At 43.0% G+C, this 20333-nt stretch overlaps 1 protein-coding gene across 1 annotated transcript; it reads right to left on the bottom strand.

Moving 5' to 3' along the window:
• Positions 1-9054: 9054 nt before the first annotated feature.
• On the bottom strand, positions 9055-15108 carry LOC149389990 (putative boron transporter 2). Its single transcript, XM_089622862.1, has 12 exons — positions 14699-15108; positions 14532-14614; positions 14256-14448; positions 14040-14178; positions 13791-13956; positions 13549-13715; positions 12069-12242; positions 11888-11983; positions 11661-11804; positions 10763-11082; positions 10248-10515; positions 9055-9617 (listed from the first exon to the last, which is right to left on the bottom strand). Exons 1-12 carry the CDS (start codon positions 14800-14802, stop codon positions 9318-9320), a joined length of 2154 nt encoding a protein of 717 aa, XP_089478988.1. The 5' UTR covers positions 14803-15108; the 3' UTR covers positions 9055-9317.
• Between the last annotated feature and the right edge of the window lie 5225 nt (positions 15109-20333).

The following is a 20333-nucleotide window of genomic DNA, read 5'->3' as shown; positions in this document are numbered from 1 at the left end:
CATACTATCAACGCGATGGACTACAAGAAAGAAGATTGGCTATCAGCAATAACGGCTATCCAGAGTCCCGAGGATAAGGTAATTTGAGTTTCAAATTTTTTTTTCTTATTGGATCGTATTAATTAAATTTATGTGTCGCAGAAAAAGTCTGACTGCCACTAAAAAAAATGCGGAGAAGAAGAAGACAGAGTCCAGACAAGGGTCGCTAAGTTTATTGGCCCATCGTCAAAAGAACATAAGTCATTAAACTTAATTTATTTGCAGTAGTGAGGCATTAGAGTCTTATTTTAATGAATACTCGTAAAGGAGAGAGAGGATGGGAGCTTGGCCTCGGCGTTATCGACGTTGGAGACGCAACACCAAGACGAACGTGGTCAATAGACGTCGGACTATGCGAAGAATTTATACGTAAGTAACTAATGTTAATATACTTCATAATTATCATTTGATAATCTTATATGCACAAATGACAGACATTCAAGCACAAGCGGCGGAGAACGGCGAACAGGTGGACGATGATGATGCTGAGGAGTATGCGATGAATGCCGTTCTCGGGACTCGCCGAGATTGGAATGTTGAGGGTGGTACCACAATCCCAAGATCGTCTCTACTCGTGGCTAGAGCTCACGATGATAGCGCGGCGAGCTCAACATCTCAGATCCAGTGATTGCCGAGATGCAGACGATGAAGGAATAGATCGCAATGCTCTCATAGATGTCGCCCATGCCACGGACGTCGCCCATTCCACAGACGTCGCCCATGGACGCTCAGCCTCAAACTACGTCGTCACCAACTCTAAGGGATAACGATCTGACGCCGTCTTCTGTTGAGTTCTTGAGAGACCGTCCTAGCGACAGCGGTGGACGATGAGGCAGCGACGGTTCCTGAGGCCCGCTATTCGAAGGACGGGGAAACACCCCTATCCACAGATGGTACAGACAACGGGAAGATAGAGATTTGTAGTTGTACGACTTTCAATTTCAGAACACTTGTATTAATCCATAATTTTAATTATTAGTATTTAGAATTTTAATTATGATGAATTTTAGTTATCATTTGTAATTTTAATTATTATTAAAAAAAATTAATTATTATGAATTTTAGTTATTATTTTTAATTTTAATTATTATTAAGAATTTTAATTATAATTTTTATTACAAATTAATTTTTTTTTTTAAACAATAGGAATCGGGTGCGACTTGTTGCACCCGATTCTTTGGCGGGAAGTACAACACCCGTCAAACTTAATAGCGGGAAATACAAATTTCCACCATAAAAATTGGGGGGAAAGGATTCAGATGCGACAAGTCGCACCCGAAACCATAAACCCCGCCAATTTTGAGTCACGAGGGTGACCCACATGCGAGGTATCGGGTGCGATAAGTCGCATCCGAAAATGTCGCACCTAATGGTGCAACACTCTCGGGTGCGACTTGTCGCAACTGATGCCGTCACTACTACATATATATAGTTTTCCGGTGCGGATGACTTTTGGATGCGACTTTTCGAACCTAAAAGTCGCACCAAAAAGACTTTCGGGTGCGAATAGTCGGACCCAAAAATCAAATAAGCGATGGAAAATTTTCGCGAATTTTTGTGAATTTGGGTGCGACTTGTCGCACCCAATACTTTCTCCAAAGTATTAGGTGCGACTAAGTCGCACCTAAATTACCTAAATTTTTACGCGGCCAACTTCCCCCCTTTTTTTACAAATATCATTGGGTGCGACTTTGTCGCACCCGAAAGCACTGACACAAGTCATTGGGTGCGACTTTGTCGCACCCAATGATACCTTTGGGTGCGACAAAGTCGCACCCAAATTCAAAGTTCTATATAAATTAAGAAGCTGCTCGGTTTTCATTCTATCCGAGCCAAACACCCAAAAAAGTTATTCTCTCTCTCCGATTTCTCTCATGCGATTTCTCCGACCACCACTACACTCCGAACCCCGTCGCCGCCACCACTACACTCTCTCTCTCAGCCGCCGACCAGTCCTCCGACGACCTGCCCCGGAGACCCCTAATGCCAGACTTTGAACGGCCTCTTCCTCGCGCGACCCCTCGAGCCAGACTCTGACCGAGATGAACAACCACTGCCGTGAGCCACCGAGACACCGGACCAAGAGGAGATCGCCGGGAAAAGAAAGCTGAGTCGTGTTCTTCGTCTCCTTCATCAAGGTAAGGATTCAAAATTTCCTCTGTCATGAAATCCGAAATTAGGGTTTATGAAGTGGATTTGGGGTTTTGTGATTCTGAGATTAAATTGATGATTTTTGGATTCGTTTTATGCTCGGATTTGTGACCAGCTGCCCCTCCACGACCAGCACCGAGCCGGCCAGCCCCGCTGCAGCCCCTCCGACGACCAGCCCCTCCGGCGCCTCCGCTGCGTGCAGCCCCTCCGACGACAAGCCCCTCCGTGACCAGCACCAAGCCTCCGCTGTAGCCCCTCCGACCAGTCCCGAGCCTCCGCTGCAGCCCCTCCGACCAGCCCCTCCGACCACCGGTATTTTTCATAATTTGATTAGTATTTTGATTAGAAGTTTAGTTTATAATTAGTTAGTTAGTTTATAATTGATTTGTAATGAATTAGTTAGTTAATTGAAATTAGTTTATAATTGATTTGTAATTAATTTATTAATTGAAATTTGTTCTAAATAGTTTTAGGTTGTTTAGTTTAATATTTACATGTTTAGGTTGTTTAGTTTTGATTAGTTTAGGTTAATTAAAATTTTCAAATTGAAATTGTAATTAGTTTAATAATATATTTAGGTTGTTTAGTTTTGATTAGTTTAGGTTAATTGAAATTGTCAAATTGAAATTGTAATTAGTTTAATAATATGTTTAGGTTGTTTAGTTTTGATTAGTTTAGGTTAATTGAAATTGTCAAATTATTTTAATGATATGTGTTAAATTGTTAATCATGAAATTAAAATTAGTTATGTTATTGTATAATTTAGTTTTATTTAACTCATTTTTTTATAAATGAGTTCAGATTATTGTATTTTTGTTGTAAACGAGCCACAGAGGTTCTGTTTAGGGTTTAGTTGATTATTAGGATAGTTTTGGATGATTTGTATATGTTTTTAAATGAGTTTGCAGGTTTTTGGTTTGTTAGTATTATAGGGGAAACTCTGCCGAAATTTAGATTGAGTTCTCAGTCTATTATTCTCAAAACCCTAATTTTTTCAATTCGACTTCAAATAACATAAAATTCATAATCTCATCTTCATTCATTGATCTTCGTCACGTAGCAATAAGTAATCGACTTCATTCGTCTTCGTCACTTAGCAACAACTCTTAATAATTGTTCTTTTTCCCTTTCGTTTAGCGAAATCAATGTCCAATCCAAGTAGAGATTGGATCACCGAGAACAATCGGTTGTCCTTGCAGTATAAAATCGGAGTTAATGAATTTATCCACGCTGCAAGAAGATTTCCGAACGATAATTACGAATATCGATGTCCTTGCAAGCCTTGCAACAACGTGCGATGGCACGACATTGGGGTTGTAAGGCATCATCTGCTAAACAGAGGGTTTACCCCGGGCTACACAGAATGGTATCATCATGGCAAAGTCGTGCGTTCCGTCGGTCATCTTGAAGAAGTCCCCATCGGAGAAACAGCCCAGAGAGGAGTAGGAGGAATACATGCTGCTGTGGAGGATATAAGAGATCACGAGGATTTCGATGGTGTTACGGAGCCGGCTCCGAGCGAGGTGCGTGCGGAGGAGCAAGTGGAAGACTTGTTCGCTGAGTTGGAAGCGGAATTGTACCCTGGATGCAAGGAGTTTTCGTCGTTGTCATTCTTGGTTCAGTTGATGCACCTTAAAGTCACGAACCATTGGACGAACAAGTCGTTCACAGAACTGCTGCAGCTTTTGAGGAAATCTCATCCAGCCGGTAATCGAATACCGGAGAAGCACTACGAGGCAAAAGCAAAGCTGAAGCATTTTGGCATGGGATAGGAGATGATCGACGCGTGCATTAATGACTGTGTCCTATTCCGAAAACATCTGGCGAACGTCGACGTGTGCCTGATATGTAACGAGAGTAGATGGAAGCCAACTGGTAAGAAGATACCGCAAAAGATATTGCGATATTTTTCCTTGAAATATCGATTGAAGCGACTGTACGCATCTCGACACACGGCGCTTCATATGTAGTGACACGAAAGAGATCGCGTTAGGGAAGCTGGCGTTCTACGACATCCTGCGGATGGTACAACGTGGAAGAATTTGGACGAGAGATACCCAGGTTTTGCTACAGAGCCTCGGAACGTGCGGCTTGGGCTAGCTGCGGATGGATTCAATCCGTTTGGGGATATGAACCTATCATACAGCATGTGGCCTGTAGTATTTACGGCGTACAACTTGCCGCCTTGGTTGTGCATGAAGAAAGAGTACCTGATGCTCACGCTTCTGATCCCGGGGCCTCATTCACCAGGAAAAGATATGGACATTTTTTTGAAGCCTGTGGTTGAAGAGCTGAAAGAACTGTGGGAGAATGGAGTCCGCGTTTGTGATGGAGCCAAAGATGGAGTGTTTCAGTTGCGTGCCGCGTTACTTTGGACAATAAACGATTTTTCGGCTAGATCGTATTTATCGGGATGGAGCGGCCAGGGGTATCTCGCTTGCCCTACGTGCAACTTTGACACGCCGTCCCTAAAAGTCTGAAACAGGATCGTCTACTACGACCATCGTCGGTTCTTAAAAAGGCGTCACCGATTGAGGAAAAGCAACGATCACTACAAAGATAAGCACGAGAAACGAAATAAACCGGAGAAGTTGACTTCGCAAGAATACTCGCTCAGTTTGCTGGTGTTTCTTGCACGACTACTGGCAAACACGCTGCCTTTGTAGGCAAAAAACGAAAGCGAGCTGAGTGCGAACTGAATTGGACCAATAAAAGCATCTGTTACGAGTTGCCGTACTGGTCTGAGTCGCAGTTGAAACACAACATGGGCGTAATGCACGTAGAGAAGAACGTGTGTGAGAATCTTCTCGGGACGATGCTCAGCTTGGAAAAGAAGAACTATGACACCGAGAAGGCGAGGCTTGACTTGATGGACTTGGGCATCAAGACCGCTTTGCACTTGGAACCAAATAGGGGTGGGTATTACAAACCGCGAGCGTCGTACGTTTTGACCCTTGAGCAGAGACAGCGATTTACAGAGTACTTAAAATCTGTCAAATTTCCCGATGGTCTCGCTGGGAATTTAAAAAAAATGTGACAACTGATGGGAAGCTCACAGGTTTGAAGTCGCATGATTGCCACGTGATCTTGCAAAGATTGTTGGCAGTTGGTATTCGTCCTTTTGTGCCACAACCAATACATGATACGATCACTTAGCTTTGCAACTTTTTCAAGTTGATAAGTTCGAGAACATTAAGAGCCGAAGATCTTGAAAGAGCTCAAGAGTCTATCGTCGAGATGTTATGTAAGCTTGAGATGATATTTCCACCTGCTTTTTTCACGATCATGGTTCACGTGGCGATGCATCTACCAGAGGAAGCGTTGCACGGCGGCCCGGTGCATATGCGGTGGATGTACCCTTTTGAGAGATACCTTGGGACGTTAAAACATTTGGTCAAAAATAGAGCTAGACCAGAAGGCTCTATTGCAGAAGCTTATGTTGTAGAAGAAGCTCTAACGTTCATTGCAAGGTATATTGAAGATAAGAAAGTAGTTGATGAAGTTCAAGTGTGAGAGCTCTCCGTTTTTCGATCCGAGATGTGTGTGCCTTATCAGATGATGAACGTGATAGTATTAGACGATGAGCAAAGAGAAAAAGTGTAGTGGTACATCTATACCAACTGTCCTGAAGTGGATCCGTATTTGGTGTAAGTAATCGATCCACTTGCTTCTCTAAGTTATATCATTGTTGTATTTTGTTTAAGCAATGTTTTAAACAACAGCGAGCATTTGGATTTCCTTAACGAATCTGGAGTTCGCGATATTGAAGCGGAGCATAGAAAGGGATTCAAAGATTGGTTTGCGAACAAGGTAATAACGCAATAACCCGTTTTTTTATAAACACACAAGTGCTAACCAATACTTTGTTTCGTAATAACAAGATTTTTGAAATGAAAGCTAATGGCTCTGACGTGTCTGACGAGATCTACTCGCTTTCTATCGGTTCCCTTCAAGTCGCTTATCAATATCCATGCTGCTTTGTTAACGGCGTGAAGTTCATTACTCATCGTCGCGATAATCAACGAGTCACTCAAAATAGCGGTGTATGTGTGCCTGTGGATGATTTCACTTACTACGGTCGGATGGAAGACGTCATGGTGCTGAATTATAGGTACAACTGTCGTGTTGTATTATTCAAATGTATATGGTACGGTGACAAGCACGATTCTCGGCGACTAGTTCACAACGATAAGACTACTAGAGAAACGAGTGCTTTTACCGCGAAACAGTGGTTTACAGAGGAGCCGTACATACTCGCAATTCAGGCAAAACAAGTCTTTTACATCAAAGATCTTGTTTTAGGTGGTAACTGGGAAATTGTTCAGGAATGCAATCATCAGGGATTTGGGACATTCCTGAAGTCGACCCCACCACCTCAGCCTCGATTCCGTTGACAATAGAATTGTCAAACATCGATCGTCTTAATCATCGACATGAAATCGAAGATGCTGAGCTAGTAAATATCGTTGACGATGGTGAGGAAGACGATGATGATCATGAGGAATGCATCGTTTTTGAGGGAGAAGATGTTGATGTTGATGTTGATATAGGTAGTGATGAAGATGAATGAGAACTATCTATGTAACCACGGATTTCCTCCGCCATATGTGAGGTTTTATAATAAAATATATCCGTGGTGTCACCCACGTTTTTGTATGATGTTGTTCCCTTTTGTTTTGTGATGTATGTTCACAAATGTTGTTTTATTTTATACGATGTCAATTTACAAATGTTGTTTTCATTTTATAGGATGTCGACCGCTTTACGTTCTGGTGTAGATTCGCCACAGAGACCGGATTCTCAAGGTCCGCCACAGGAACCTGATTCCCAAGGTCCTAAGAAATCAAGGGGACCAACAACCGGCTCGACGTCGGCGCGAGCAACACATGGTGTACCTGGTGCGAAGGTGGTCAAGTGGGACCCAATAAACCAAACATTCTATCAAGAGATAAGGAAAGAAAATAAAAAGATTGGACTATTTAACAACCGCCTCGGTGCTTTGGTGAAAGCACATATCCCGCCTACGACTCGTGATTGGAGTGAAGTGACGCCCCAGACGTTGGCTGCTATTTTGAGCGCACTTCATTCCGAGTTCAGATTTGTGTACACGGATCCTGACACCGGTGAGGATCTGCCTGCGGATTGCTTTCAGAATACGATTGATTAGGCTATCATTCGGAATGCCAAGATCAGGCGACGCAACCAGAAGTCCAAGCTATCAGAGAAGTTCAGGTTGGAGTTTTGTGGGAGCAAAGAAAATGCTAAGGCGGAAACACCACCGGGATATAAAAAGAGGATTGGGAGGCGGTGGTAGACGAGTTCGCAACTGACAATTGGCGGGTACGTAATGTATGATTGTAATAAATCAAAATATCTTTATCAGAGTGAATAATGACAAAATTAATTATTTGCAGAAAAAGTCTAATCGCAACAAGGAGAATTCGAAGAAGAAGAAGACGAGGTCGACTCAAGGATCTCTTTCTTTCTTGGCTCATTGTCATTTGAACGTAAGTTATTCTAATTTTGAAATACTTAATTTGAAATAAATTCAATACTTATATTTTCATAACAATTGCAGAGTAACGATGATGAGACTTTTGGCTCCGCGTTAACGACGTGGAAGCAAAAACACCATAATAGAAAAGGTGAATGGACGACAGATTGGGCGAGACGAGCACATGTAAGTCATATGTGATAATTACGATTACGTTACTTACATAATAATTAATTTTTAATAATTTTCTTTATGTGTAAAGGCGCGGATAGTTACTCTACTGGCGGATCTTCGACGACAAGCAGAAGAGCAAGGCGTAGTCTTTAACCAGGACGACGCAGAGGAGCACGCGATGCTAGAAATTCCCGGGAACCGTCAAGATTGGTATGTTGGAATAGGTCCAGCGGTCCCGAGATCATCTTGGGCTATTGCTCAGGCTCAGGATGAAAGCTCGTCGTCAAGCTCAGGCTCGTCACGGCGCCGCGTTCCAGATCCAGTGGTTGGCGAGCTCCAAGCTCAGGTGGCGGCACAACAAGCCGCTATGGATGAGATGAGGCGAGCCCAACAACAGCAGATGGAGGAGATGCAGCGACAACTGTTCGCGTTCACACAGCAGTTTTCGCCCTTGCCTCAGATGTCGTCCGGCACGATGCCACAGATGCCTCAAATGTCGCCCGGCACGATGCCACAGATGCCTCAGACGACGCCGTCGCCTCAAATGCACCCGTCGCCTCAGATGCACCCTATGCATCAGACAACGCCGCCATCAGTTTTAATGGCAGATGCTCAGATGACGCCGCCAGCTTCAGCAGAATTCCAGCAAGAGCGTACGAGCGGTAGTGCACGAGGAGGTAGCAACAGTTCTCTCTGTCTAATGTTGGTGTATTTGGTTAAAGCTCTAAAGGCTTTGCGTGTGACGATATCATAATTACTGACTCTCAAATTTCTCAATTAAATAATAAATTCGCCGGATCTTTCTTGCATGATCACTGCCCATGATGCTTGGCCCTTTTTGTGTCATTTCTAAGCTTTGTCCTCAAATTTATTGCACGACCGATTGTCAAACGCCTTGAAGTCACACAATCAAGTTAATTAATTATTGTATACAAGCTATTCCACGATTTACGAATTCATCGTGAAAGAGTAGCATGAGATATACAGTAAACTAAAGTCAACTACTTGATGAAGTGACTTATGGGTATGAAAAAGGGACAACTTTTGCTTCTTCTTCTATCTATTTATTTTTTTTTTTTTTTAATGTTTAGGCGCGCTCAAATGATTTTACTAAATTTATCTATAATGCATTTTTCCTTCACGCCTTTATATCTCCTACCATGGCGGAGTAATTGTAAAAATAATTCCCGGTCTCATCGTAAAAAAAGTAAAATACTGATTAATAGCGTGGTACTCAAAGTTGTTGCATGAATACGATAAGAAAAAGGAAAAGAAGACATTTTTACAACATTTAGGCATTAGAAAACAGAAGCAAAACGAACTACGGCAATCTTAGCTTGTATGTCACAATGTTCATATAATAAACCTAGTTATAAAGAGGCATAACTATATATAATTATAACCGAAAGAGACGTGAAGGATCATATGGCATCACTTAATTATTCAATAACTTTGACAGCTATTTTGTTTGCGTAGCGGTGCCAAGAGGACTAGTCTTGGATAGAGAAGAGAGTCGTAGGCTTTGGAGCCCGCGTGCACCGCTGCGAGGGCTCGGCTCTCCTCTTATCTCCCCAATTCTAGAGCTGCAAGAGCTTCGAGGACTGTCAAAAACCCCGGGCGCGTTCATGGGCGTGGTTGTTGAGCTCGTGACCTTAGAGCTACTCGTCCGCTTGAATTCTCCGCGGCTTCTTGTTATCGCTTCATCCAAAATCTCCCCATCGCACGCGTATGAACTGCTACCATTACCTATTTCCGTTTCCTGTATATTTCCAAAATAATAACAAAAATTTAGATAAATAAATATAAAACGGAATTTCAAGTATAATTGATGGAACACATTATGTTACATTTAAGGAGCATCTATGTTAATCCTTAGGGTCTAATGGCACCCGGAAAATATGAGGGACAGGAAAATGGAATCTCTCATATTTTTCTTTAGTTGTTTCGATGGGGAAAAATATGATGGAAATGAAAATAGGAGGAAAAGTGAGAGGGAAAATATATAATTAAAGTTGAGATTCTTTTTTCCCCGGAAAATCGGATGAAAAATGAGAATCTCTCCACATTTGTTTATGTTGGGACCACGTTTGTATGTATCTTCGTTACTTTTTTTTTCAATTTTCTCTCTTATTTTTCATGATTTTCAAACAAAATCTATAATTTTGATTTTCCATCTCGTTTTCCGTCATATTTTTATTTTCGTATCTTCACTTTCACTCTTATTTTTCGGGTTCCAAACAAACCCTTAATGCCTTAAGTTTGTAGTGAGACATCCGCCTCTGCCCCAAAAACTTAAAAAGAGAAGAGTCTTTCATTTTGATGAAGCTTTAAGATTATGTTTTTATAATTTTTGTCTTTTTTGTCAAATTAGTGTCGCGACTTGGGTTACCGTGGCTAGAGGGAATGGCATGGCGGGAGCCTCCTCGTATTCGGCTGCATCAAGATCTTGAAGATGAATCCCTTTAAAAAATTTGGGGAGGAAGTACTGCCTCACGGGCACTAGAAGCATGATCATCAGCGGAAACATTACTCCGGCGATTGGCACCCATGTCAATCCAAAACATATCATCAAATAGATTGTCTGGAAAACCGTGAACATCGCTATCGTCTTAAATGGCACCGTTTCTACAAACGTCGCATGGTAATCCTCAAGCACCCTGGAAGTCCATGTGTACTAGAAATCAATAACAATAAAACACGGATGCGAAGAAATAGAACACACGCAGGTACAGGTTCAAATGGTTACCAAAACAAATTAGCCTCCCCTAATTTTTTTTTTCCTTGATTGTTTTTAATATAAAAAATACCATTCTAATCCCACCTCTAAAATACTCCTAGGGGTCCGCCTTTAGATGTAACCTAACATTAGTAATGAATGAGGAGCAAAGTTTTTGTGTAACGTACTTGTATCGTCTGGTGGGGGCGGTGAAGAGCAAGAGGATTCTGTCCCAAAACTGATTTCCAGGGAGGCTCTCAATGGCCATGAAGGCGAAGTAGCCCCAGAGCACGGATGTGGGGATCATTTTGAGGAGAGGCATGGCCGCCACGCAGCCACCCACCATGGCGGACTGAAGGAGATTGCTCAGTCGCTGCTCCTTCACCTCCATCGGCATCAGATCGTCGATCTCCTTGTCCACGTCAAACACCGTCTCGTCCACCGGTGCGTCTATGTTTCCCATGCTCGATGCCGCTTCGATCGTCGACTCTTTCAGCTCCTTCAGTCCCTGTTAAAAAAAAACACTTGATCGACATTGCGAAAACGACATGTTGATTTACTCATTTTGAACACATTGGACAAGTTTTACTCATTTTTTTGACAAGTTTACCATTCTTTTATTTTACTTAATTTATAAAAACAATAACCATTATTTTGATTAAAATAAAATAATGAAAATGCGATGACTAAAGAGGAAAAGCACATTATACTTGGAATCAGATGATCAAGACTCTATTCTAGAAATTAATATATATTAGAAAATCGATACTACAGATAATTTATCTTCAGCAACATACATATATATAGCGATGGAAGTTTTAGTGACCTAATGAATTTTGCGCGCGTGGTGCCACAAATTTTATTTTTGAAAGGACATAATTGATGATTAAAGTTTTCCAATTTTCTTTTGGCATTTATGTGCTCACGTCTTGCAACCGATATTTCAACATAATTAATGAAATTGAAAAAAAAAAAAAAAATTCACGCAAGTGTTGTGTGTTAATTTTTTTTTTCTTCTTATTATTAGATTTTTTTGGGTATTATTATTTTATAATGTGTGAATTAATAATACATTCATGATTTTACCCTGGATGAAGAAGACGGTTGCTGATAAATAAGGGGAGTCTGCATTTGGTGATATGCTTCTTGCATGTTTCCGTACAGCTGTCCCAGGCTCGCATTTTTCCTCATACTTATTCTTGCTGTCCTCACCAGTCTGTTTCGTAGCAACTTCCCAACCAAAAATAATAATAATAAATATAATTAAATTACATAAATTACGAACCATAAAAAAAAAAATATCATATATATACCTGGTGTTTGAGAGTAGCTAAACTCTTCGTGTGCATCGGAGACTGAGGAATGACTCCGTTAGACGGTGGAATTCCAAGGAGGCCACATATCAAGGTCTACAATAGTAACATTTATTACTATTTAATCATCTAAACATCCATATGGATTATTAAATTTATATTAATTGAATAATATATATACCAAAAACGAAAGAAGAAGCAAGTCATAGTGGTAAGAAGAGGGCTTTCTTAGATTAAACTCTTTCTGCTGAGCCAGCTGTGACGCCACGCTGTGGTCAAAGTAGTAAAGAACCGCAATCATGGTCGCCGGAATAAAAGCACCGATGATGTACAGCACAGGGACATTAAGCATATCCTGTTTATTTCAACATGTCAATTATTAGTAGTTATTTCAAGAATAAAAGATATATTTGCCCCTGTATGACGGTCACGAAAGTACACTTCTCTTCTCGTACTATAAGATATATTTTGAGTCTAAACTTTCAGTTAAATATGCACATTTTTATCACGTGATAGTAAAAGTTAAGAAATTTTCATATATGCCCTTAACATAATATATAATGAAAATATAATATGAAAGAAAATAAATTAAGAAAAACAAAATGAATTAGAAAAATCTACTCTCTCCTCTGAATCATAGATTCAGAAGCTTATCTCTAGCCTTCTTCATTATCGTCCTTTCTCTCTATGCTCGCCCGTCACTTCAACGTGAACCACCAAAAGCTTGCCGGATCGATTTCCCTCCAGATCTGAATTTTGATTCTCATCCAAATCTCTACCAATAGCTTGTCGGACCGTGAACCACCAAAAATAAGCAAGACTATGATTCATGGTGTGTAGATTGAAATACTTTAAAGCAAGGTGGTGATGAAGATCTGTGATATATGGATTTCAACAAATTTTTTTTTTTGGTTAAATTGTCGTTGATCATGAAGTTGATGGTGATGGAATACGTTGATAGTGGTGATTGATTTAGACAGCGATGTAAGAACATTGGAGATGAGAATGAATCATAATATAATGATTGAGGTGGCCGGGGTTTAAAAATACCGTGAGACCTACATGAGAGAAAGAGAGACGGCGGGGGGGTAGTCATCGGATGGGGGTTTTAATGAAGGTGATGATGTAATGGACAAGAAGATGGGTTGATCAGAAATAACTGTTTTTTTCTTTCAATTTTTGATAAAATTATGAATTTATCCTCGTTTAGAAAATCACGTGACTTAATATCAGCATATCTAACTAACAGACTTAACTCAAAATACACGAAAGGACCAAAACGTTACAAAAATAAATATTGAAGGGCAAAATGATCGAATTTATAATACGAGGGATATATTTTCATCACCGCCTTAGTTGAGGGGCAAATATATCTTTTCACCTTATCTCAAAATATATTTAAAATTGAAAGCTCTTGAAAAGTCAAATACGATATACGAATATAACGTATAAAAAAGCTAATCCTGAACATTGTTTAATAAGGAAATAGAAAAAGGCCAAAGAAGAAGAGGAAGTGAAACATGATAAACTAATATTGAATATAACCGTCATTTGTGTAATTTTTAATAATAATAAAATGAAAGCTTGACTAATTTGGTACACGTTTAATTTGAAATGGCCTAGTTAATTATGGTGGCGAAAAAGTCAAAGGAGAGACATGCCTTGACCACAGTCCAGTTGTCATAAGCACCGGGAGACCATGGGTTCGGACTAAACAGCCTCCTGGGGATTCCTTTGGGGACACTGCTCGTCGGAATGTACGAAATTGCCGTCCAAACCAAGACCATTAGCGGTACACCATAGTCTGCGATCAGGCTTCGGATCCAGCCTGTACATAATTGAAACCCTAATTAGCAATGACCGGTCCAAAGTCAAAGGAGAGAGAAGGGCGGTGTGGTCGCACCAGATCCGTAGCGCCACGACCTCGCCTTGCGGCTTCTAAGGGCCGTCAGAAGAAGGCCGAACGACAGAACCAATGCAAACATTCCGTTCGAGAATCGCCACGATGGTGTGAACGCGATCGAGCTCGGATCCTCGCGATTGGGAATACGAAACTCGTCCACTATTCCCTGCCCAATGAATAAATAAAAATGAAGATGGTTTCGACTCACTAGCAAAAGAAAATAAAAAAGTTTAATATTTTTTTTGTTACTTTGATGGCTTGTTGCATGAAGAGCATGGCGATAAGGAGGCCGAAGAGTTCTCCGGCGATACGAGTGAACCTGTTGATGATGGAGCAAGCGCCCAATATGGCGAGTGAGAAGAGCAGAAACGCCGTCCAAACACACACCCTGGTTGATGAATTATGTAGTAAGATCAGCATAAGGTAGCAATGATGGATGTTGTGAGAGGTGTGTGAGTTATATACCATCCAGACCAGGCCAAGAACATGTCGCGGCCGAGATCAGTCCTTTCTTTGGCGAAATCAAACATGAAAGTGTACATGATCACCGTTGGCTCAGCAACTCCCAGAATCAGCAGTGGTTGCCCTCCCACCACCGAGTGGATCATTCCGCAAATCGCCGTCGATGCCAACGTTTGCACCGCCGTCAAAACTCCATCTATTATTTTAATATAAAAACATAATATACCCATTTCACCCACTTTTTTATTTTTATATTCCATCTTGTGTATAGATGTATACCAGTGCTTCTGTCCAGTTGCTCTCCGAAGGAGATCACCGGGATCGCAGAAGCGAAGAATATGTATGTTGTCGGAGCCAAAATCCTGCGTCACAAATCATTTATTGATATATAATTATTAATGTGAAAAACAAATAATAATATCAATAATGATAATAATAGATAGTACCTGAAGCCAGCTTTAAGGCCACTAGTCCAGTCTTGCTTGTAGCACATAAGCCTTCCTCTGAGATCATTCTTTATACCCCGAAACGGCACGAATGTCTCTTCCATGACTAGATCAATCAATATATAGAGTGTACGTCTCCCAAAAATTGAGAATGTATAAACAAGAGTTTACATGATGATATATGGCGATCGGTTTAGAGCTTCAAGGTTCTGTAAAGACTTTATTGAAGGAAGAAAGAATCATATATATCAACACGCTATATAGTCGGTTATGGATTGGAATATATGTGAGGACATTTAGGAGAACGATATGAGAGCTTAAGAGGGAAATAAAGCCTGCAATAATATATATAGAGCTCTTAAATGAAAAGGTTGTTGAAAATTGAATCGTGAATAATGGCAAGGAAAAATAAAAGAGAGTTGATTATTGATTTGATACATTAAAGACATAATTGCTAGTGAACCTCTCTGTCATGACGTTTAACAAAAACAAACAAACAAAAATTAGTCTTTATTGGTGTTAAATGAGTTTTTTTCTCTGGGCCCACTCGATAGCTAGGCAAGCAAGTGGTATATGGTATTATAGTACACATGCTTTTACCAAATAATACACTCAATACGTAAACCCTGAAAATTATATACAAGCCATGCCCATATCGAATATATCGACAACCTGTAGCTGACCTTTTTAAGTTTAAATAATATCACTCCACTTTCCCTTGTAAAAAAAATATTACTTCACTTGTCGTAACCTAACTTTACACTCAATCAGATACAGGATATACATCCACTTTAATATTCAATCGATCGGTTTGTTCAGGGAAGCTTATTAACTAGCGATTCCAATCTAGAAATTCAATACCTTTGAAAAATGTAGCTACATTGTATAATAGTTTAAATGATTCTCGTATTTAACATTTTAAGTGTATTATATATATATATATACAATAAAAATCATGTATAGTATATTGTACTGTCCATCTCGGTACTCATCCAATGTCTTCCAGATATGTGGATTCGACTTTTGGATGCGACTAGTCACATCCAAAAGTCAAAATTTAAAGCGGCATATATTTTTTCCTTTTATTTTCGTTCAGTTGATGACGTGAATATTTTATAATTTCATTACTTTTGGATGCGACTAATCGTATCCAAAAATTAAGTCACGTCCATTTAAACTCTTCTCTACACCTCCTTCCTTATTTTTTTTTACAAACATCTCTCTCTGTTCTCTCTGCTCCTTCGAATCAGACCACTGCTGCACTAATCTTCTCGAGCCAGACCACCGCCGGCCACCGCCACCGGACCACCACCTCTTTGTTCTTCTCCTTCTTTGTCATCCCTGGAGTTATTGGGTCGTCTCTTTCTTCGCCGTCGGATCCCTCGTCTGAAGCTTCCTCAACTTCTCCCTCTTCAGTCCCTTTAGCTCTTTGTTAGACTCCTCATCTGTCTCCGTTCTCCTCTATTGAACCGACCCGAACGAGCACCGGTCTTGCCATAGAGCACTATCAACCAGCGAAGCACCACCTCTCAATTACTCTCTCTATCTCTCTAGCAACAAAAAGCGTGCCGCCACACTCATAGCACCGGCCACCGGTCCCGGCCCGCAAAGAAAGAGGCGTAGAAATGGTCAAGTCCCAAATGACCATCGTTCTCCGGCCCCGAAGCAATCCTTCGTCCCTCTCAACGCAACACCCGACTGGATCCTGAGCTTACACAGGGAGAAGCTAGGGTCTCCGCCCCCGTTGAAAACGGACCCCGCAACACGAGACAGAAGCAAGCAATGCGAATATCACCAAGACCACAGACACGTGACGTCTGAATGCTATCATCTTAGGAAGCAGATTGATTCCCCGATTCGAGACGGGCATCTCAAAGAGTTCATCACATTCGCTAGCGAGGTGACAACCCCGACCGAGCGGCCGACTTGTCAAAGGGGAGATTCCTCGAGCACAAAGACAATGAGACGATGAGCACTGCCTAACATGCGCCTAGCATTTGCGGCCACGACCGACACAGCTTTCGCCACTTAACTCACGCCCGAACTCGCTCGACTTTGTGATCACTTTGCTTCAAACATGTAATTTTCTTTTTTCAAAGAAGGCCAAGTGCCACGGCAACCTGTAACGACCTCCTTATCGCAATAAAGAGTTATTCCACACATTGTAACGTATTATTGTATATCCCCTACATGAGAGTTTCCTGCTTTTCGCCTCACAAACGCAAGAAACTCGGGGGGCTGATAGGGAGCAATACTTAAAACAAAACAAAAACAAAAACAAAAAGTATAAGAAAGTCTCAAGGGGCCGATGGTTAGGCCGGAGGTCCCAAAGAGAGACAATCTATACATGACTCCTCGAGTTGAGCTTGCTCCTCGAGTTGAGTTCATTCCTCGAGTTGAGTTCGCTCCTTGAGTCGAATACCGAGTCCACAAGTCGGCGAACTACTCCTCGTGCCAACTCCACATGACTCCTCGATTTGAGCTCGCTCCTCAAGTTGAGTTTATTCCTCCAGTCGAGTTCACTCCTCGAGTCGAATACCGAGTCCACGAGTCGACTAATTACTCCTCGTGCTGACTCCACATGACTCCTCGAGTTGAGCTCGCTCCTCGAGTTGGGTTCATTCCTCGAGTTGAGTTCACTCCTCGAGTCGAGTACCGAGTCCGCGAGTCGACTAACTACTCCTCGCGCCGACTCCACATGACTCCTCGAGTTGAGATCGCTCCTCGAGTTGAGTTCACTCCTCGAGTTGAGTTCACTCCTTGAGTCGAATACCGACTCAACGAGTCGACTAACTACTCCTCGTGCCAACTCTGCATAAATCCTCGAGTTGAGTTCACTCGTCGAGTCGAGTACCGAGTCCACGAGTCGACTAGTTACTCCTTGTGCCGACTCCACATGACTCCTCGAGTTGAGCTCGCTCCTTGAGTTGAGTTCGCTCCTCGAGTCGAGTACCGAGTCCACGAGTTGACTAACTACTCCTCGTGCCGACTCCACATGATTCCTCAAGTTGAGCTCGCTCCTAGAGTAGAGTTCATTCCTCGAGTTGAGTTCGCTCCTCGAGTCGAATACCGAGTCCACGAGTCGACTAACTACTCCTCGCGCCGACTCCACATGACTCCTTGAGTTGAGCTCGCTCCTCGAGTTGAGTTCACTCCTCGAGTTGAGTTCGCTCCTCGAGTCAAATACCGAGTCCACGAGTCGACTAACTACTCCTCGTGCCGACTCTGCATAACTCCTCGAGTTGAGTTCACTCATCGAGTCGAGTACCGAGTCCACGAGTCGACTAACTACTCCTCGTGCCGACTCCACATGCATCCTCAAGTTGAGCTCGCTCCTCGAGTAGAGTTCATTCCTCGAGTTGAGTTCGCTCCTCGAGTCGAATACCGAGTCCACGAGTCGACTAACTACTTCTCGTGCCGACTCCACATGACTCCTCGAGTTGAGCTCGCTCCTCGAGTTGAGTTTATTCCTCCAGTCGAGTTCACTCCTCGAGTCAAATACTGAGTCCACGAGCCGACTAACTACTCCTCGTGCCAACTCCACATGACTCCTCGAGTTGAGCTCGCTCCTCGAGTCGAGTACCGAGTCCGCGAGTCGACTAACTACTCCTCGTGTTGACTCCACATGACTCCTCGAGTTGAGCTCGCTCCTTGAGTCGAGTACCGAGTCCGCGAGTCAACTAACTACTCCTTGCGTCGACTCCACATGAGTCCTCGAGTTGAGCTCGCTCCTCGAGTTGAGTTCATTCCTCGAGTTGAGTTCGCTCCTTGAGTCGAGTACCGAGTCCACGAGTCGACTAACTACTCCTCATGCCGACTCCACATGACTCCTCGAGTTGAGCTCGCTCCTCGAGTTGAGTTCGCTCCTCGAGTCGACTACCGAGTCCACGAGTCGACTAACTACTCCTCGTGCCGACTCTACATGACTCCTCGAGTTGAGATCACTCCTCGAGGATAGGTCCAAGTCCACGACTTGACTGATAAGTCCTCGTGCCAGCTCTACACCTCACTAGCCCTCGAGTCGACCTTACGTGTAACTACTCGAGTCGAGTCTATTCCTCAAGTTGAGTCCCAAAACCCACGAATCGACATGAAAGTCCTCGTGTCGAAAATCTACAACTTCCTGAGTCACTAGTCAACAGTAGACTCACAAGATTCAATGATAAATCTAAATGCTCTGACACAAGCAACAAAAATCGCCCCTAACGGCAAACCAAAATTCGCTCCACGACGCTCTCGCGAGAGAAAGAATGGGCCAATTGAGTCCCCAAATGTGACGCGCGCGCCATGGCGTCGCATTCACAAGGGCACAAGACTCGACCCAAGAGACTCAACCCGAAAACGCGACCAGTGCACTAAGGTGCCACACTCGTCGGGGGATCAAGTCTACTGTTGTCGCACGAAAATGAACAACGATTAAATACCTTGGGCGGTTCGATCCAAGGCCGGACCAAGTGATCGCGCCCGGGCCAAAAATGGGAGCTTGTAGACCGAGCTGCACCCTCCAAACCCTGAGGTGTGTTTTGGGGGGTGTGACCGTGCCAAAGGTTGGCTGCCTACGTACCCTTTAGTAGGGATCAGGTCAGAACGTAGTTCAATTTGTGTGGGGAGGCTATCTTGGGCTCGGAGGCTTTGTGAATCCAAGGCTTTAGAGTAGGACCCGGCTCGTAGCTTCTAGTGAAGGATTTAGAGGGGTCGAGATAATCTTCTACCCCCATAAAGGTTTTGGCTCGGTTCATTAACTCGGCCATCGTAGAAGGGACTCTGCCGACGACGGACTTTAGGAAGTCTCCAGTGCGCAAGCCCTCGATGATGGCTGTAATCGCGTCACTATCGTCAAAGCGGTCGACCTTGTTCGATTCTGTGGTGAATCGAGTGAGATACTGTCTCAAGGATTCGTTATTCTCTTGCCTAATTGACCATAGGTACATCTTGGTCTTCTTCTGGACCATGGACGTAGCAAATCGTGCCAGGAACATGTCCATCAGGTCTTTGAACGATTGGACGCTCCCTGGTCTTAGATTCTTAAACCACTCGAAACTGGGTCCGGTGAGGGTAAGACTAAAAGATTGGCATAGAGCCCCAGGTGAGACGCCCTGCATCGTCATCCAAGTCTCGTAATGTTGGATGTGATACGTGGGATCAGATTTCCCATTGTATGGAGGGAGATTCGGGAGTTTGAAGTTTCCCGTGCACACCTCAGCAAGGATTTGGGCGGTGAAGGGAGAGGAATGTTCTTCCACGACCCCGTATGTATCACCGGCCAAGCCGCCTTCACGCAGGTCACGCACCTCGTTATGAAGATTGTGAATCATGGTGACGATGTCGAGGCCAGTGTTGGGGGTCGCTCCTTGTTCAGGAGGAGTCACCAGTCGCCTTTCGTTCAACCCTTGAGCCGTGCGAGGGTCCCCATTGCTTGGGGCCGTAGGGTTGTGACCCTTACGAGCGCTCAACCTCTCTCGGAGGTCCTCGCCACGGTTGTTCCGTTGGGCGGTCAGTCGATCTCTAAGATCCGGCCCGGCGGTATGGGGGTGTGAGCTTCGAGCCACGCGCCGTACCCGCCGAGTTGTTGTACCTTCCCTGACATTGCCTCTTTGACCGAGTCGGTCATGGGCCGAACGTGGGGAGGTCTCTT

Source organism: Urtica dioica, chromosome 8 (assembly GCF_054948205.1).
Source record: "Urtica dioica subsp. dioica isolate 48M chromosome 8, U.dioica_male_clone48M_v1_H2, whole genome shotgun sequence".
NCBI lineage: Eukaryota > Viridiplantae > Streptophyta > Magnoliopsida > Rosales > Urticaceae > Urtica > Urtica dioica.
The sequence above is the reverse complement of the archived record's forward strand: the minus strand, read 5'-3'. Positions and strand labels throughout refer to the sequence as shown.